This window comes from Danio rerio, chromosome 18, assembly GCF_052040795.2.
Source record: "Danio rerio strain M-AB ecotype USA chromosome 18, GRCz13ab, whole genome shotgun sequence".
In the NCBI taxonomy this organism is placed as follows: domain Eukaryota; kingdom Metazoa; phylum Chordata; class Actinopteri; order Cypriniformes; family Danionidae; genus Danio; species Danio rerio.
The window spans coordinates 37,510,401-37,528,578 of record NC_141038.1 but is presented as its reverse complement, the minus strand read 5'-3'; the positions used below and the strand labels follow the sequence as shown (position 1 = coordinate 37,528,578).

At 34.9% G+C, this 18,178-nt stretch overlaps 1 protein-coding gene and 1 long non-coding RNA gene across 8 annotated transcripts in view; one reads left to right on the top strand and one right to left on the bottom strand.

The window, feature by feature from the left end:
• The window catches only part of kcnab1a (potassium voltage-gated channel subfamily A regulatory beta subunit 1a), a 295,057-nt gene that overhangs the window by 58,158 nt on the left and 218,721 nt on the right, over positions 1-18,178 (bottom strand). For all 7 annotated transcript variants that reach the window (XR_015514301.1, XR_015514302.1, XM_087291982.1 and 4 more), the window contains 1 exon segment: positions 1,389-1,426. Coding sequence is in view for 3 of the 7 variants with exons in the window: in XM_087291982.1 (XP_087148108.1) it covers positions 1,389-1,426 (38 nt within the window). In the remaining 4 variants the exon portion in view is untranslated.
• LOC147832892 (uncharacterized) overlaps positions 1-18,178 on the top strand; it is a 599,182-nt gene that overhangs the window by 445,378 nt on the left and 135,626 nt on the right. The window lies entirely within an intron of this gene.

The window sequence follows — 18,178 nt, the reverse complement described above, 5'->3', positions numbered from 1 at the left end:
CCAATTAGAGAAAACAAGTGAAGAGACCAAGTATAAACAAAGTGTAAATGTCTAAATCGAACTAATGGCCGGCCGGAAATGCGATGTGAACATCAATTATCATAGCATTTTTTTATGACACTATATAACAATAAATAATATTTTTACAGTACTGTGACGATTAGGTTTAGGTTTGGGGGTAGGTATTAAAAAATACAATTTATTGGGTGATTTATAAGTTAGATTAAATAATACTCTGTACAACTATACTGTTTTTACATTACTGTGATGGTTGGGTTTAGCGTTGGGGTGGGGGTAGGGTTAACAAAATACAATAAATAGAAATTTAATAAATAAAATAATTAATTCTTGTTAACTTCTGGCCGCAACCATATCCAATCTAGCAACAACCCTATTTTTGTCGAACAGACTGTGAGGAAGTCCTCAAAATTGAACAACCCTGCAAACATAACTTGTGTACAAAGAATTTAAATTTATTGGTGTCCATTTCGGCTGAGAACTGCAGCAAATATGATGCATTAGAATACTTTGGGTGCAAATATCTTGGTACATTCTTCCAGTGTGGCTTTCTTGACTTTTAAAGATACATTGCTCATAGGTTATAAAGTAAAGCTCAAATATAATGGCTGATATTTAAACAGGGGGAGGAACTGAGAGAAGAGCAGTTTTCACAGTCTGTAGACCAAGAGTGAACACAACGTCAACTTTAGTTCATTTAACAGAAGCCTCTTCACACTTCCTTTAATCCTCCTCCTACTACTTTCACACACCGTCCAAGACTGTTACTCACACAGAGTCCTAACATAAATTCCTGATTCAGACGTTACCCTCTGACATCCCAATGCCGCAGAGAAAGCAAATCCCTGATGACAGCAGAGAAACAAACTGCCCTGTCAGTCTACGCTGCGAGTCCAGTTAGATTCACTCAGCTGACAGTTCGCTGAGTCATTCTGCTCAACACTAGATGTGTGCCTGTTTAGGACGGGGTGACGATTCCAACATCTCATCTTTATCTCTTGACAGACAGTACAGAAAGTCAGGGGCTGTTTGACCATGCATACTAAAGGTCATTTTAACCCTTCCATCGAGGAGAGCAGGCTGTTTTATATAAACTTACATGCCCTCAAAAACAAATTATCATCCTCACTTGTCCTCTGGGTGGACGTGACTGTCCCTTCCACAACATCTGTGTCTGTGCTCTTCAACATTTTATACAACTTCTAGAACAACATGTCAGAGTCTTTTGCATCATGTGCATTCACAAACACACAATTCAGAGTATCTGCCGTCTGCAGGCTTTTCTTGTCTCTTTTCCTCTCGGATTTGAATAGTTCAGACTTTCATGGTTTCAAGTACAGGTTGAGAAGAAAATAACAATTCTCACTTACATCATCTGAAATCTGCCCTCCAAATGTCACCCAAGTGCCTGAAAAGGAAAAAGGAAAAGAATATTAAGTGCTGTTCAAGGACAAATTGTGATGTTTCTTGCAGAAGCACTTCTGCCTCATTTAATGATTATTTGATTATAACTTGAAGCAAAAGGACTAGGACCTGAGAAAATCTGTTCATTTGTGCTGTATTGTCATATTATCCTCCACAAACATCTACCATGTAATTAAGAAGCCAATTTTTGTTTAACCTTTAATGTGTTGTTTTATAATGTGCAGTGCAACTGAACATGCAAATTGCGGCCAATTATGCTAAATGTGAGAACAATGCTGCAAATAAGAGGCTATTTAGCTCAGACAAGATTTAAAAAGCCCATTTTACAAGTGAGAAATTGCTTTTAATAAAGTCTCGCCTCAGGCTGTTCAAAATGTAGGTGATTCTTCAGCAGAACATCAATGAAGATTTTTAGCTAAAAAGGGGGTCCCTCATGATCTATTACATGCAAGTCTACGGGACTTTGAAGTAGAATAAAAAAATAACCCCGATGATACATCGAGATCTTTTAAACTAAAAAGATTGGTCAGTTTTAGAAATCTTATCACTGATAAGAAACCTTATTACTTTAAATCAACAGCTTTTACGTGAATATAAAAATTAAAACAAAATTTAAGTTATTAATTACAATAATTGTGGTTTTATAATACACGTTAATATCCTCAATCTATATCAAGAAATCATTTAAACATATCATAAAAACTTTAAATGAGATGTAATGTTCCCTTGATGTTAGCTTTAAAACAATTTGAGAGATTTCATTTGTACATAAATAGGTCCATAAATATTTGGACATCGGCACAATTTCAACATTTTTGGCTCTTTACACCAACACAATGGATTTAAAATTAAACAAACAATACGTGCTTTAACTGCAGACTGTCAGCTTTAATTTGAGGCTATTTACATCCAAATCTGGTGAACACTGTAGGAGTTACAACAGTTTGCATATCTGCCTCCCACTTGTTAAGGGACCAAAAGTAATTAGACAGAATAATAATCATAAATCAAACTTTCACTTTTTAATATTTGGTTGCAAATCCTTTGCCCTCAATTACAGTCTGGAACGCAAGACATCACCAGATGCTGGGTTTCATACCTGGTGGCCTCTACAGCAACTCTCTTTAGTTCCTGCTTGTTCTTGGGGCATCTTCCCTTCAGTTTTGTCTTTAGCAAGTGAAATGCATGATCAATCTGATTCATGTCAGGTGATTGATTAGGCCATAACATTCCACTTTTTTCCCTTCAAAAACTTTGCTTTGGGTCCTTCTCCTTTACATCTGCACTGTGAAGTACAATCTATTGAGCTCTGAAGCATTTGGCTTAATATGAGCAAGAATATTGCCTGAAACACTCCAGAATTCATCCTGCTGCTTTTGTCAGCAGTTACATCATCAATAAAAACAAGTGAACCAGTTCTATTTACAGCCATACATGCCCACGCCATGTCACTATACCAGCATGGGTCACTGCTTAGGATCATGAGCAGTTCCCTTCCTTCTTCATACTCTTCTCTACCTATTACACTTGTACATGTTGATCTTGATCTCATCTATCCATAGGATGTTTTTCCAGCAATGTGAAAGCTTTTTTAGAACTCTAATCTGGCCTTCCTGCTTTAAGGCTCACCAATGGTTTACATCTTGTGATGAACCCCCTGTATTCACTTTGGTGTAGTCTTCTTTTGTTTGTTGACTTTGACACACATACACCTATCTCCTGGAAAGTGTTCTTGATCTATCCAACTGTGGGAAATAATTATTTGGTCACCACCACAGTTGTTTATGTGGCTTTACGGTTATTTTGATGTTGCTGAGCCCACGGGTGCATTCATTCTTTTTAAGAATGTTCCAAACAGTTATTTTGGCCATGCCTAAGGTTTTTTCTATCTCTCTGATTGGTTTGATTTGTTTTTTCAGCTTAATGATGGCTTGCTTGACTGATAATGACAGCTCTTTGGATCTCATGAGAGTTGACAGTAACAGATTCCTTTCATCTGCTCATTTTAATTGGTATGATAGAGCCAAAAATGTTTGAATTATGTTGATTTCTAAATATTTATGGACCTAACTGTATGTGCAAAATTACTATCCCATAATTAATAACACATGGAATTGACATGAAATGAGTAATTTTAAAATATTTTCATGATTATGTGATGTATGTATGTAATGTTCTAAAATATAAAGGAATTTTTTTAAAGGACACTGTATATTTTATTTAAGTAATAAACAAACTTGGTAAGGCTTTGTCCAGTGTCATCAATAAAAAAAGAAAAATACATGCATCACATCTACATGTGACAAGTATTGCAACGTAAATAACAGGTTTAACAGTTAAAAAAGCTAGAGTATATTAAAGTATGACTTCTTTCAATTTCTGAAGAGCTAAAGGTCACATGTATTACTGCCTCAGTCCTTTTTATGCAGCTACTACCAGCTACTAAACTAAGTTTCCACTTTTACTTCTAACATTTACATTTAATTAGATTGGAACATTTATATGTAAGATTTATATTAAAATCCCACATTCAGAATATTACCTCAAAACCTCAAAAGAATTTTAAAAGGTGACATTGCAATTATTATTACATTAGTAGCACAATCTCTCCTAAACTGCTCTCAGCCTAATTACAGCGTCACTCCAACTGAATTATAGATTTGCAGCATTTAGCCAGTTACTCCAGCAGTAGGGATCTACATGGAAGAAGCTTTACCAATTTCTAACAGCTGCAGATTCAGAGCAAATACTCCAAAGAGCTGTAAATCCAGGCCAGCAGAACAGAAGTTACAAGCTCAGCCAATGGAGCTTATAAATAGCAGCTGCTGTCTGACTCAGAGATGTAATGCTGCTGTGCTCTGACAGTGGAGAAAACCCCAAGTTTACAGCATATTGCTTATGGAGCACCAAGAAGCTGGGATATGTTCTCCTCTCTCTGAGGATGTTACGCTTCGTGTTTTAATGAGGAACGGAGATCTATTTTAGTTCAGGGAATTTTCATATAGCTTTAATCCTGCACACTCAGTGCTGCAGTGAGGTCAAGTTAAGCTGGCCTATATTTAAAAACACTCTACTACAAAATGATGCTGACATCAGCAACCAACTTCCTATTTTGAGATGTTACAACAGGAGGATTCAGAAAAAGAAATGCAGTGATGTATGACATTCTGTACAGTGAACGCACTGTGGCATTTCAAGTTAATGTGACACTGAAAACAAAAGGAAATGCTATGAAGAACACTATGAAAGATGATTACACCCAAACACCATGCTACATCCAACGTTCATAGAAATATACTTTTAAACAGGAGTTCACTACTTCACAAAGGGGTCAAGCAGTATAGTATTGCACAATGATCAGCAATAGGAAACTTTATCTATTGTTCTAGTTGCATATGGGAATATATTAGCTACCTGGACAAATGTACACTCACATTTCAGCATGTAGGATCTGCATACTGTAACATGCTTTTCAGGTCAGCTTAATTAATGTACAGTATTTAGCTTAACATATTATTTGCAGTAGTGTGACTTGAATGACTTCTGAAATTTCTCTAAAGTGCACTGTATTATTGAAAAGTATTAATTGTGCCATGTACATCATATAACCCAAATACTAAAAAAAAATAATAATAATAATAAATAAATAAAATAAAACATTACAATAAATATTTGCAAAAAAAGTAACTTCACAACAGATTGTCACTGGGACAGTACCCTTAAAAAGACCTCTTTTATGGTAAAAAGTTTAGTAACTTATTGTACAATTATTTAAATTAAGTTGGCAATATTAATATAACATTTTTGTGGTAAATAAGTTACAAAAATAAGTTACAATATATAATGGTACTGCCCTATTGACATACTATTGTACCCCTAAAGTAACTTTTTTGGTTGAGTGTGAAGTTAAAATGCACAATATATAGACCAGAATGCACAGTTCCGTTTGGTTTTTATATAGATTTCATTGTAATAATAAAAATCATATTGAGCTAAAAAGGTCAAATTAAACATAAAACCTAAATATAACTGAGATAAATAGGTATTTTTTTTTTAAAAAAAGAATGTTGCAGTGAAATGCAGTTTGGGTTTCTAGTGAAAGCTAGATAAGGTAAAGTTTTCAGACAGAAATACGTAGTGTAACAGTATTGAGATGTGTGAAATTAAAGGGTCACGAAACACCAAAACACATTTTTTGAGCTTTTGACAGTCGTATATGTGTCCCACACTGCTAAAAACACTATTAGGACACCTATATTTCACTAAAAAGTGTAAATTGGTTGTTTTTGCGTTATTTCAAGCAAATTTGTACTTCCTGTTTGAAACGAATTTTTGAAGCTGCGTCACGGTCATGACATAATAGCGTGTATTCCAGCGTGGAGACTGGACGTCTGTGCCAGAGTGAGTCTTATTACGTCTTACATTGTGATGCATTAATGCATGAGTAAGGCTTGGGTCAAACCAATCAGCGCGCTCTATTGTGCAACTTCATTAATATTCATTATTGTCACCGTGTTTACACCACAAAGACGCCACGTTGTGTTGGCAAAACAAGCGTGAAGTGTTGCTTTTATAGTTTGCTGCAGTTAAGTTTCGTTTTCATTTTCTCTCTGGGAGAGTTTATCTGGATCACGTGTGGATTAACAGTGTACGCGACGCGCGACAACAATAACTTACGTGTCTAAGGAGGATTATTGTTTACCTGAGAGCTGTTCTCATCTGCAAATGCTGAAATCTGGATTTGCTTGTAGTATTCTCTTCATAAAGACGCGGCTCTAGTTGCTGGTGATTGTTCTGTCTCTACAGATTTGGTAAGTGAGCGACCAGTGCTCTTTGTTTATTCAGTTTGTTCGTATCGAATTAAGTTAACTATTGCACTGAGTGCAGAAATGTTAGCACCGCATTTTGTGACCGGAATAACACACGCGGCTTTCTGACACTACCTGCCGTGTGCATCTAAGTTTCCGGGAAATGCAGAGTTTTTTTTCTCTCATTCGCCGTGCGGTATCAAACACTGCATGAAAAATACACGCTTGCAGCAGTTCCTCGAATCAAATATCTCGTTTGTCGCGAGAGGCATGAATGAATTCCCTGAATGAAAGAGCCAAACTGCAGTTAAAGTCCAACATTTAATAATTTGGCAAATAATTCGACTACAGATGTCCATGTAGGTTAAACATCACTTTCTCCTGTCTGTGTGGGTGTGTATTTTGACTCTGAAACTCGCGCGTGCACAAATAGACACTCCCACACCATCCCACTTTAGTTCCTCCGACACTCCCCCCTAAACAGAGCTGGACACGCCCACTTTTCTGACTTTTTCCAAAGTAGAGGTGTGAAAACACCCTGCTGAAACGAGGGGGTTTCATGGCCCTTTAAATTGTATCGCAAAAAAAAAGTATCGCAAAGGTTTAAAGTCAAAAATATCATAGGAAAATAGAAGGCCACAGAGACAGTTCTTGTGTAAAAAAGATGTGCTAGACTAAGAAAAAATATCTAAATGGCAAAGGCGAAGAATGGTTAGAATGGTCACAGACAAACCACAGACCACCTCCAAATAGCTCCAGGAACATTTTACTGCTGATAATATCATTGTACATCGTCCCACAGTTCAGTGCATTCTTCACAAAGAACAGTTTAATGGAAGAGTGATGCAGAAGAAGACAACAAGAAGAGTCGTTTGATGTATGCAAAGACTCATCTGGACAAGCCTGAATCATTTTGGAAAACTATACTGTGGACAGATGCCACAACCATGGGCACTTGGATGGCAGAAAAAGAACAGTATTTCAGGAGAAGAACATGCTCTCTACTGTAAAATATGGTGGAGGGTCTATCATGCTGTGCAGATGTACTGTATGGCAAGCACAGGTACTAGAAACAATGCCAGAGTTGAAAATTGCAGTGATTTCACGCAGTATCAGCAGATTCTAAAGAACAATGTCCTGAAATCAGTCAAGAGGCTGAAGTTATGGCAGGGTAGGATGACCTAAAGTCAGTTCCAGATCTACTGAGGAATTCTAGGTCAGACACAATACAATGTTCTAGAATGGTCATCCCAGTCCACAGACTTGAACATCAACAAAAATCTATGGATTGATTTGAAATGGGCTGTTCATGCTCGGCACCCATCAAACCTGACTGAACTGGAGAAATGTTCCAAGAAAGAATGGACCAAAATGCCTTTAGCAAGAACTCAGTGACTTATCCTTTACTATAAGAAGCACCTATTTCAGCAAAAGGTGGCTCTACAAAAGATTGATGACATTATTCTGTTGGGGTGCTCAAATTTTTGCACCTGTCTGTTTTTGTTATGACTTAAATCACACTGCATCAGTTGATTAATTAAATGTTATGTCAGAACTGAAATGTTGCTTGTCTCCTAGGGTATAAAATACATCTTTAATGAAATTGCCGATTTGAAAGTCTAGCAGGCTATGGCTTGCAATTATGAAAATTCTAAAAATGCTAGATGATTAATATTTAATACTTGGTGTTTTGTCCTGCCAGCTCTTAAAATGTTCACATATTTGCTGTTACTCTATTATATCCATGGCAAATATTTATAAAACTGGTGATTGGGGAATTAAAAGTCTTCCAACTTGTTTATTCATAAGATGTTTCTCCTGTATTCACGAGATTGTGCATGATCTTATACCATATCCCTAATTTGACCATATAATCGAAGAATTTATTAATGAATAAGATCAATTTTGCATTCGTCAGTGTGAACCTCTGTTGTTTTGGTCCCCAGTAGTTTCTTTTCTGACTTTCAAACATGGGCTCATGCCAGTGTTGCAACCCTTCAGACAAACTTATTAGTGCAAAAACAATTCAAGGCACATCCCTCATGCAGATGAACTTGACTGTGAGGCAGATTTCACATGCCGGCCGCAAATAAATTGCTCAGTTTTAGAGGTTGACAACTCTATACACTGCATCGCATTGCAAGAACTGCATGTTATATTTTTCAAAAGTAATTCAGTCTTTGGAATGCTATCAGAAGAACTAAATGAAAGAATGACAGGTCCTTACAGATGCCTACACTTGATTACGGAAAAAAATATTACTTATATAAGTCACTCCTTTGTTTTTCTTAAATAAATCTCAATAAATACATGAACATAATTACAGATTTGGCTCGTTTTTCTATAATGTGTTTAACTTCAGCTGAGGGTAAAGATGTCACATCATACAGATAAGAGGCAAGGTCACTTCATATAGGACAAGAAGAGGGGGAGAAGACCAGCGGGTCAGTAGCATATGCATTCGCTGTGCTGATGGCAAGAGCAGAATTATGAAAACAAGGGAACTGATGAACTCTCACTAGAAGTCAGATATATGATGGGGGAAACAAAATGTCACTTAGGGGAAGAACTGACAATGCTTTAAGCAGTAAGTGTCCTCTCCACACAGACAAACAGCAGTTGACAGGCAGAATTATGAGAACAGGGTTTACACAGTTGATTTTCAAACTTGAATAAAATCTACTGTTTAATCTGAATGGATCCTGAAAGAACTGCTTGACCAACTAATTAATGCTAATCCAACAGCATCTGTATTTAAACAAACTGGTTGAGTAGATCATCCATCTGATTGGCGTCAAAGCTCTGGACAGCATGGATAAAAAACTCACTCTTAATGCTAAGTGTCCTCTTCCTCTTTCTCCCACACACTCTTCCTCTCCAGGTCTATTAGTATTTTGCTCAGGCAATCAAGATGTCTCTGCATTAAAATGTTAATAGTCTGGGGTTATCCTTCTCTGTCTGGATTTGATGGGTTTTTAGAAGACTTCCCTGACAGTTCCATTAAACCTGGGTCTCAATTGAACTTTTTTGTTTTATCAGTGGACAACATTTTGGAGCATATATTTAGTAAGGGACATTTTTATTAAATACATCTGTTGTATCTTGTCTAATGCCTTCAACAATCAGAGTACTACAGAAATTTGGCAACAGTTTAATCAGCATAATGGTTGATGAGAAGCTCTATCCCAATTCCTGCTGCTGAGTGGTGGCACTCATGTTTATACAACCATATAAATAGCTTAGGGTTCAAACCCCCGGACCGCAGATCGGTAACAATCCGTTGATCAATTGGTATTAAGCTGCATAAGAAATCATTAATTATTTCCATTTCATTTATTATCTGAGTCTGACCGATCTTTTATGTAAAAACAACTTTAATTTAGAAAAATTACTGTATTCTCATGGTCATTTGAGCACCAAAATTTAACCCACAAGCTAACAAAATCAGTAAGACACAGACGTACTGCCAAGGAATAGATCTGCAACCTATTTGTCAACAAATCTGGTAAATCTAGCAGTCTGTACAAGAAAAAGATCAACTGCTGGAGATCTCAAATGACGGTGGCTTTAAGGACCATTCAAAAACCGTGTCTGTTCTGCACCTCCATTTCCAGTCATGCATCTATTGGAAATATTGAATTAGCTCACGCTTTCCAGGCACATGCAGTTGAAAACATCCAACCCAGGCTCATTCTGAAATCATATCACTATACATTACTGGAGAGCTCCAAATAAATCCCAGGAGGTATGCTTATTTGCAGATTTTGTTTTCACAAATCCACCAGAGGCCACTGATCTCATTTTTTTTCTCAGATTTTACCACATTCCCACTCTGCTATCTAGTTGTTTATTTTATTTGTTAGCTTCTGTTTTTGTCTTACCCACTTTCTGGAACCATTCTTTGGTGGACTCGAGGCCCGTCATGCATGGCAAGCAAACTGGACAAACTGAACAAGCGTTCATTTTAAATACGATATACAGCCATACGTGCTTCTGGCTACATAATTCATGAACTCTAGAAATGTACAGGTTGGGCCATTTATATGGATACACCTTAATAAAATAGGAATGGTTGGTGATAATAATGTAATGTTTGTGGTACGTTAGTATATGTGAGGTGGCTTGTAAATAACTCATGAAAGAATAAAGTTACGTTAAAACCAAGCACACCATTGTTTTTCTTGTGAAATTCCTAGTTTTATTAAGATGTATCCATATAAATGGCCCACCCTGTATAGGGGTTCTCATTTTCAGAATGAGCCTATATTGAAAATATCTCAGCTTTTCAAAATGTCGTGAGTGCACTGCGAGTCATGTGACAAGTACTAACCGCTCAGTTTTATACTTTGTATGGAATACACATTTCAAAAGGAATATTTATATCACAGAGCACCCAAATACTGCAGTGTTTTTAGATTTTCTCCATAAATAAAAGTTGTATCAGAGTTGAAGCAGTGTTTTGTCAGTTTGTCTAGCATTCTACATACAATCCTTCATCCCCCAGGTCTGTTGTGATAAAAAGGCTGAGGACCACTGGCCTTGGGTATTTCAATGATAAGATAGAACATGTTTTTTTTTTTTATTATCTGACAAACCTTGTTTAACTTTTGCAAGCCAGTGACTGAAACCCCCCGACAGCAGATTGACAAGATGAATGTCAATATTAAGACCTTTTCAGCCACAAGTTCTTGACAGTCGTGTCTTTTTCTTATTTGCTATTTGTTTCTTTGTTTTTGTTACTCCTTTTATGCATTATAAGTCTACCCTCTTATGGTTATTGTATTAATTGTGCTACAACTGTAAGCATCCTTGAGCACTACAAAGGCACTATACAAAAATTATTCATTTATTCATTCACTTTCCTTTGAATTAGTCTCTTATTTATGTGGGGTCTCCACAGATGAATGAACTGCCAACTATTCCAGCATATGTTTTACACAGCAGATGCCCTTCCAGCCACAATCTATTATTGGGAAACACCCACAACATCTCAAATTCAAAAACATATGGCCAATTTTGTTTACCCAATTCACCTACTATATAGCGCATGTCTTTGTACTGTAAGAGAAACTGGAGCACCTGCAGAAAACCCACATGAACACGGGGAGAACATGCATGCTTAACAGGGCAAGAATTTGTAATGGCATACAGTGCCTTGACATTTAAAAAAAAAAATGTAATAATAGTTATCTATTGAGCAAACCTTCAACCAGAAAAATGAAATGTATGTTGTGTGGACACAGAACTGGTTCACAACTCAGTTTAAGGATGTTGTTTAATTTAATGTTTAAGTTTAATTTAATTAAGTTTGATGTGAAACATTATTTTAATTGTTAAACTGGGGAAACATTGAACACAATGTTTGTACAGAAGTTAGTGAAAGGTGTAGCAGAAAGCATCATATTTTGGTGAAGTTTTCTGCAGCAGGAGCTTGGTCTCTAAAAAACTACATAGCAGATTGAAAATGTTTATCAGAAAGTCTTTCAGTATTACACAATTCTTTAAGCTATATAGTTTGTTGATGTTGATGGCTGATAGCTTTGTTGATGTGAGCTGTTTTGTATGAGCAAAGTGTCTTTTATTCCGACCATGGTATGAGTGCTCTTTCACTCACCATGTGCTCTTTTCTAGTGTTATTGTTGAGCAGCTGGTTTATGTTTTCATTGGCCAGTTACTATTGTGCTTCATGTTTACATATTTCACATTACATATCAACTGTGTGCTTTCATGTCGTCATGTTTTGTGTGGACAAGCAGTTGCTGCGAGCACTCACTGACTGTGTTTTCTCTGACCACAAGGCTTTGTGTTGTTTGTTTCAATGTCCCATGTGTTCTCTTGTGCTCAATGTGCCATCTATTGTTTGACCTTGCCAATCCCTCATTACCTGATTATTGATTCTTTTACCCCACCGGTTATTTGTTGTTAGTCTCCTTGTTTACTCTCCTCTTTATTCCCCCTGTGGGCTCTGTCATGCGCTAATCTGTTGTCTTTCCCATGGTTGATGTTCCCTATAGATTGCATCATTCCCAAGGTGTCTTGATGCGTCATATTCTCTCTTTCATTAAACACTTTGAGTTTATGTTTTACTATTATTATTATTTCATTTAGAACTCTGATTTTCACAGAGTTTAAGTGTGATTATTTAGATTTATTTATTTTTGTTTCTAGACTAAATATCTAAAACGTCCTATATCAAGAAGCATTTTCAAGAAAAGTTAAAAATACTGTTTAATTTTCAGAAATAAAAAGTTTTTTTGTTTGTTTTTGGTTTAAAATAAGATTATTTTACACAACAAGTATATATAGTTTTTTGTTGTTGTTTATTTTTTAAAAACATTTAATTGACCTTAATGATTAATGATTTTATTTAGAAGACAAACTATATATTATTTTATGATTCTTCTTTTTTTACAGTGCAGGCAACACAGACAAAACTTGAAGCTAATAACCATTTATGAATTAGTTTATTGCTAATGCAAACTGGAAACAAATTGTTCAGATAAAGTGAGCAAAAAGCATTCCCCATCGGCTGTTCAGCATGCTTCCTGTTACTGTCACTGAAGCTGACTACCAGCAAAATGATTCTCTTATATTTGCATATGTTTATAATTTGAACAACAGAATTGTTTGGTTATATTTGTGCCATGAAAAATAAAATTATAATTTGCTGCAAAATGAGCAGATCTAATGTAATGTTACACTCAGCAATGACTGTTGTGATGCATCTAATCAAATTTGGTAAAATTAGTATTTGATTATATAACAGTTTTTGCTCATCTTTTCACTCATCTGTTGCTCAAAAATAAAAATGGATTAATCTGAATTAAAAGAAACATATTGACTAAACTAATTAAGACTGCATCTATAATGATAAGAGTTTAACAGATATATTATTTTTAGAGAACAGGTGGTTAAAAAATAGTACAATAATTCATTTTCCATCTCACCCACTGCACAAGGAGTTTGTTGTACTCCCACTAGGCTGGGGGTATGCTGTAAAAAGTGTAAGTACTGTGTGTTTTGTTTAAAGTAAATTTTTATATTGGATTTAGTGAGAAGAAGAAAAAAGGTTTCTGATTTTAACTTGTTTTATTCAATCCCTAGAAAAAAAAAAATGTAAAAGTAGTTTTACTTTAAAGTAGCAGTTATCTGAATTATCTGAGGGAAATTTGTCAATTTAGCTGTAACAAGCCACAGCATGTTACAGTATGTTTTTATTGGTTGGTCCAAAGCAAAATTATACTTTGATCTAAGTGTAAAAAAAAAAAAAAAAAAAAAAAATATATATATATATATATATATATATATATATATATATATATATATATATATATATATATATATATATATATATATATATATATATATATATATATATATATTACAAAAGATATTGTACAATACTAAATAATATTAGATTATAAATAAAGTTAGATTGCATTTTTCAAATTTAAAATTTCAACCAAAGCTAGTTATACTTTCAGAAAGACTAAACAATTTAGCTGTAAAAAATTAAAGCCATTTTTTGAAGTTGGTTCAAAGTATTGTTTCTTAGTGTACAGAGCAATAGAGGCGAGGGCAAGGAGGTTTAAGAATTAATTTATACCAACTTATATATCTACTTTAAATCATCTGTAAATCTGCTGGAATGTAAAAGAATTTGATGAATAGACATGGATTTTAATTTAACTTGGCCTGTTTTTCAGTACTCAATATGGCTTTTTTTAATGTGTTTTATTATTGTCTGTGAGATTGTGTCAATCACCTTTGTCACCTGTGCAAATCAAATTTCCCAGAGGATGAACTAACTAAATCAACCTAACCTACTGTGGGTTAACAGTTTTGCTGTTTCTGTCATGACAACTGTGTTTTACTGTAATAAATTAATGACAATGCTGATACAGTATGTTTGATCTTGATGGCAAACAATAAATATTTTAGATTTAGATAACATTTTTCACATTTTTATTTGAACCAAAGCTAGTTATACTTTAAGAAAGACTAAACAATTTAGCTGTATCACATTAAAGCCCTTTTTGAAGTTGGTTCAAATTATATATATATATATATATATATATATATATATATATATATATATATATATATATATATATATATATATATATATATATATTTATTTATTTTTATTTTTTTGTGTATAGAGCAATAAAGAGAAGGACAAAGGAGTTTAAGAGTCAATTTAAACCAACTCATCTTTCTACTTTAAAACATCTGTACATATGCTGGAATGTAAATGAATTTAAAGGATGGCCCCCTTTTTAGTACTCATTATGACTTTATGTCTCTATGTTTTGTAATGATTGTGTGTGAGACTCTGTCAAACTGTCAACTGTGCTAATCAAATTTGTCAAGGAATGAATAAACTAACCTAACCTAGGTAAGGTAAACACAGTTTGGCTGTTTCTGTCATGACAACTGTGTTTTACTGTATTAATGACAATGTTGATACTGTATGTTTGATCTTGAATGCAAACAGTAGATGTGCTATGCTTCTACTGGTTTGATTACTTGTGAAGATCAAAAACTAAGACCTGCTACTGCTAGTATTTTCATTATTTTCTGTTTTAGTATTTTTTAAATGTTAAGAAGCAAGCTCATTGGTTCTTGTTACCTCAGCAGCCAATCACTGGTGCTATAAAGTTGAATGCAGATTAGATAGGACATATCAGCCTGCTTGCCCAATAAAGCTTCATGGCAGAACTTGCATAACTATTACTATTTTTTTTTTTCTGAAACATTGCTTTTACATAGTATAAAACAATATGGTAAACCAATGATTGCTTTTTGGTACTTTTTATTGCATGCTAGCAAACCTAACCCTTTCATTATGTAGCTGTCTAAATGTGCTCTGTATAATCTTTTATGGATTTCTAAATATAATCGAATTATTTGTGTCATGCATTTTCCTAAAAACAGCATATTTTGAATTGGCTGGATGGACTTCATTCTCCACGCTTCGCTATTTGGTTTCTCATTAAGACACAGGAACTCAGTATGACGCCAAACACATTGATCCAAATCCTGCCATGAATCAGTCCTGGGCATGACTGAGCTTCCGAATGCTAAATTACACTTAAATCCCCTTCAGTTTAGTAAATCTATATGCAGCAAATGGAGATTACTGTATGGAAAGCGTTCTATACTCTATTCTATAAACTAGAATGGCTTTCGATTTCGAAGAACGAAAGAAAGAAAGAAAGAGAGAAAACTGGCATTCAAAGGCATTCATTAGACTAAGTAGGCCTTTCTTTCTTTATTATTTATTTACTGGGTGGTTCATTCAGCTGTGGCGACCCCTGATAAATCAGGGACTAAGCTGAGGGAAAATTAATTAGCTAATTAATATTTTATTGATCTCCAATGTTCATCAACATGTTTTAATCCAGTAAAGTAAAACATTAGTACTGTAAAATATTAAGACATTTTACAAATTCTAAAAGTGTATGATAATTAATTAATATTTATTAAAGGGCACCTATTTTACCCCTTTTACAAGATGTAAAATGAACCTTTGGTGTCTCCAGAATGTGTCTGTAAAAGTTTCAGCACAAAATACCCATCAGATAATTTATTGTAGCCTCCAGAATCTGCACATTTTGGTGTCTGGATACATTGTAGTTGTTTTGTAATCCAAATTAGCTGCTTCTCCCCCACCGTTCTTACGTGCATGTCCATATTAGGTGCATATTATGGAAACATGGTGCCTGTCAATTAATTCAGTGGGTGGGGAAAACTGCGCTCCTACAGCACGTTGCAGTGGGCCTCAAAATCACTGGGATTTAGATACTATTTTAACGTCAGGAAAAAAAAAAATCCTAAGTTTATATAACTCCAATATGACAGTAGCACATTATCTACAGAGAGTTCTGTCCAAGAGTTGATTTTCTTTATAGGTGCACGTTAATATTATTTACATAATTTCTGTGATGGCAGAGTTGAATTTTCTATTTTTATTGGCTACTCGATTCTTTAATGTCAAACAATTCATTAAAGGTCCTGTGAAGTTTTAAATAATGTGTTTTAGATGTTAGTTTCAGTCTGTTAGCCCTGAGGATATCTATTAGCTAGTGTGCACCAAAACCCAAAACAGTGAAAAACTGTGTTCACAGACAAGATATAAGCAAAGATGGGACGTAATGAAGTACAAATACTTTGTTACTGTACTTTTTCAGGTATCAGTACTTTACTCCACTACTTATTTATTTTTTTTATCAACTTTTTACTTTTACTCCTTACATTTTTACACAAATATCTGTACTTTCTACTTCTTACATTTTTTAAACCACTGTCGTTACTTTCATTTTCATGTGTTTGGTGGTGTGATCTATATTATTTCTTGTTATTGCGCATTATAAGAACACCGCTTTGATGCAGTCAGTCTATTTTTCCTCATTGCACTTGGTTGCACTGCTTGGCCTTTTCAAGGCTATCACTCACTGTGCGTTGGCTAGTTCATGAAGATTACTTTGAGAAAGGCTAGCTAGCATACACAGATGTGTCAGAGTTAGACGGCGAATCTAACATGTCTGATGCTGCCCTGTTTACATGGTAATAATACATATTTTGCTCGTTTGGATCACAGGAAGACAAGAGGCACATTGCAGTTCAAAAGCATGCTGTTTTTGCTTAAGCCTTTTGTCCACTTCTGATTAAACTGCATGGGCTTACTCTGGTCTTTCAATCTAATACCGCAAAATATTGTAAAGATTTGTACATTTAGTACTAAAACAATCCTTTAAAACAATCAATTGTGGTTTATTTCCTCTAATACTGATAAGTTCATATTTACTAATACAGAATTTATGCTGTATTCAGTTTTTATAATTTTTTTTTTTAAATGGCCTATTGATTTTACATAGGCCTATACTGTTGTCCTCAATTAATATTCTCTAACAAATATATTTCAACAACAAATGTAAGTATACTGGGCAATTTAAAAAATAAAAATATAATTCGCCCAGCCTGTTTTACACAGTGAATGCCCTATCATCTGCCACCCAGTACTAAGAAACTCCAGCCTGATCTCACGAGAAAACATAAGTATTTTACGTTTTGCCAGTTTAGTGGCTAATTCGTACGAATTCGTACGAGTTCAGTCGTACGAAATGGTACGATTTCAAAAAGGAGGCGTGGCACCTGACCCCACCCCTAACCCCAACCGTCATTGGGGGATAAGCAAATCGTACTAAATTGTACGAATTAGATCGTACGAATTCATACGAATTAGCCACTAAATGAAAAAGTTACGAATTGCCGTGAGATTGTGTTGGAAACACCCATACACACTCATATTCACACAGAATGTTAATTACAGATTTACACTGCCAGTTTAGTTGAATTATTATTCACCTATACCACATGTATTTGAGACTGGTTGAAACCTGTACTTTTTATTTTTTACTTTTATACATTTTTGAGGCCGTACTTCTTTACTTTTACTTAAGTACAAAAGTGTAGTCAGTACTTCAACTTTTACCAGAGTCGTTTTAAACAGGAGTATCTGTACTTCTACTGATGTAAAGGATGTGTGTACTTTTGCCATCTCTGGAAATAAGTTTGTCACTTCCACCTAAATCGACCAATGATTTTGATTCACATCACATTAGACTACATTTTCTCATCAAATATTGACCAATAAAATACTCTCTAGCATCTGACATGTCCCGCCCCCCTTAAGACACTTTTTATTTGATGCACTTGAGCTCAACTGATCTCACTGGCAGAGCTTCATTAAAACTAAACAATATAGGCTTTTTTTTTTAAACAGGGAGGAGCTATTATGTCCCACCCTTTCTCATCATCGAATAAAAAATACACATTTCAAAGCACTTCACTGTACCTTCATAAAACATAATCAACAATTTATACAATTTCTTACGATCATTGAGGTTGGAAACAGTTGTGCT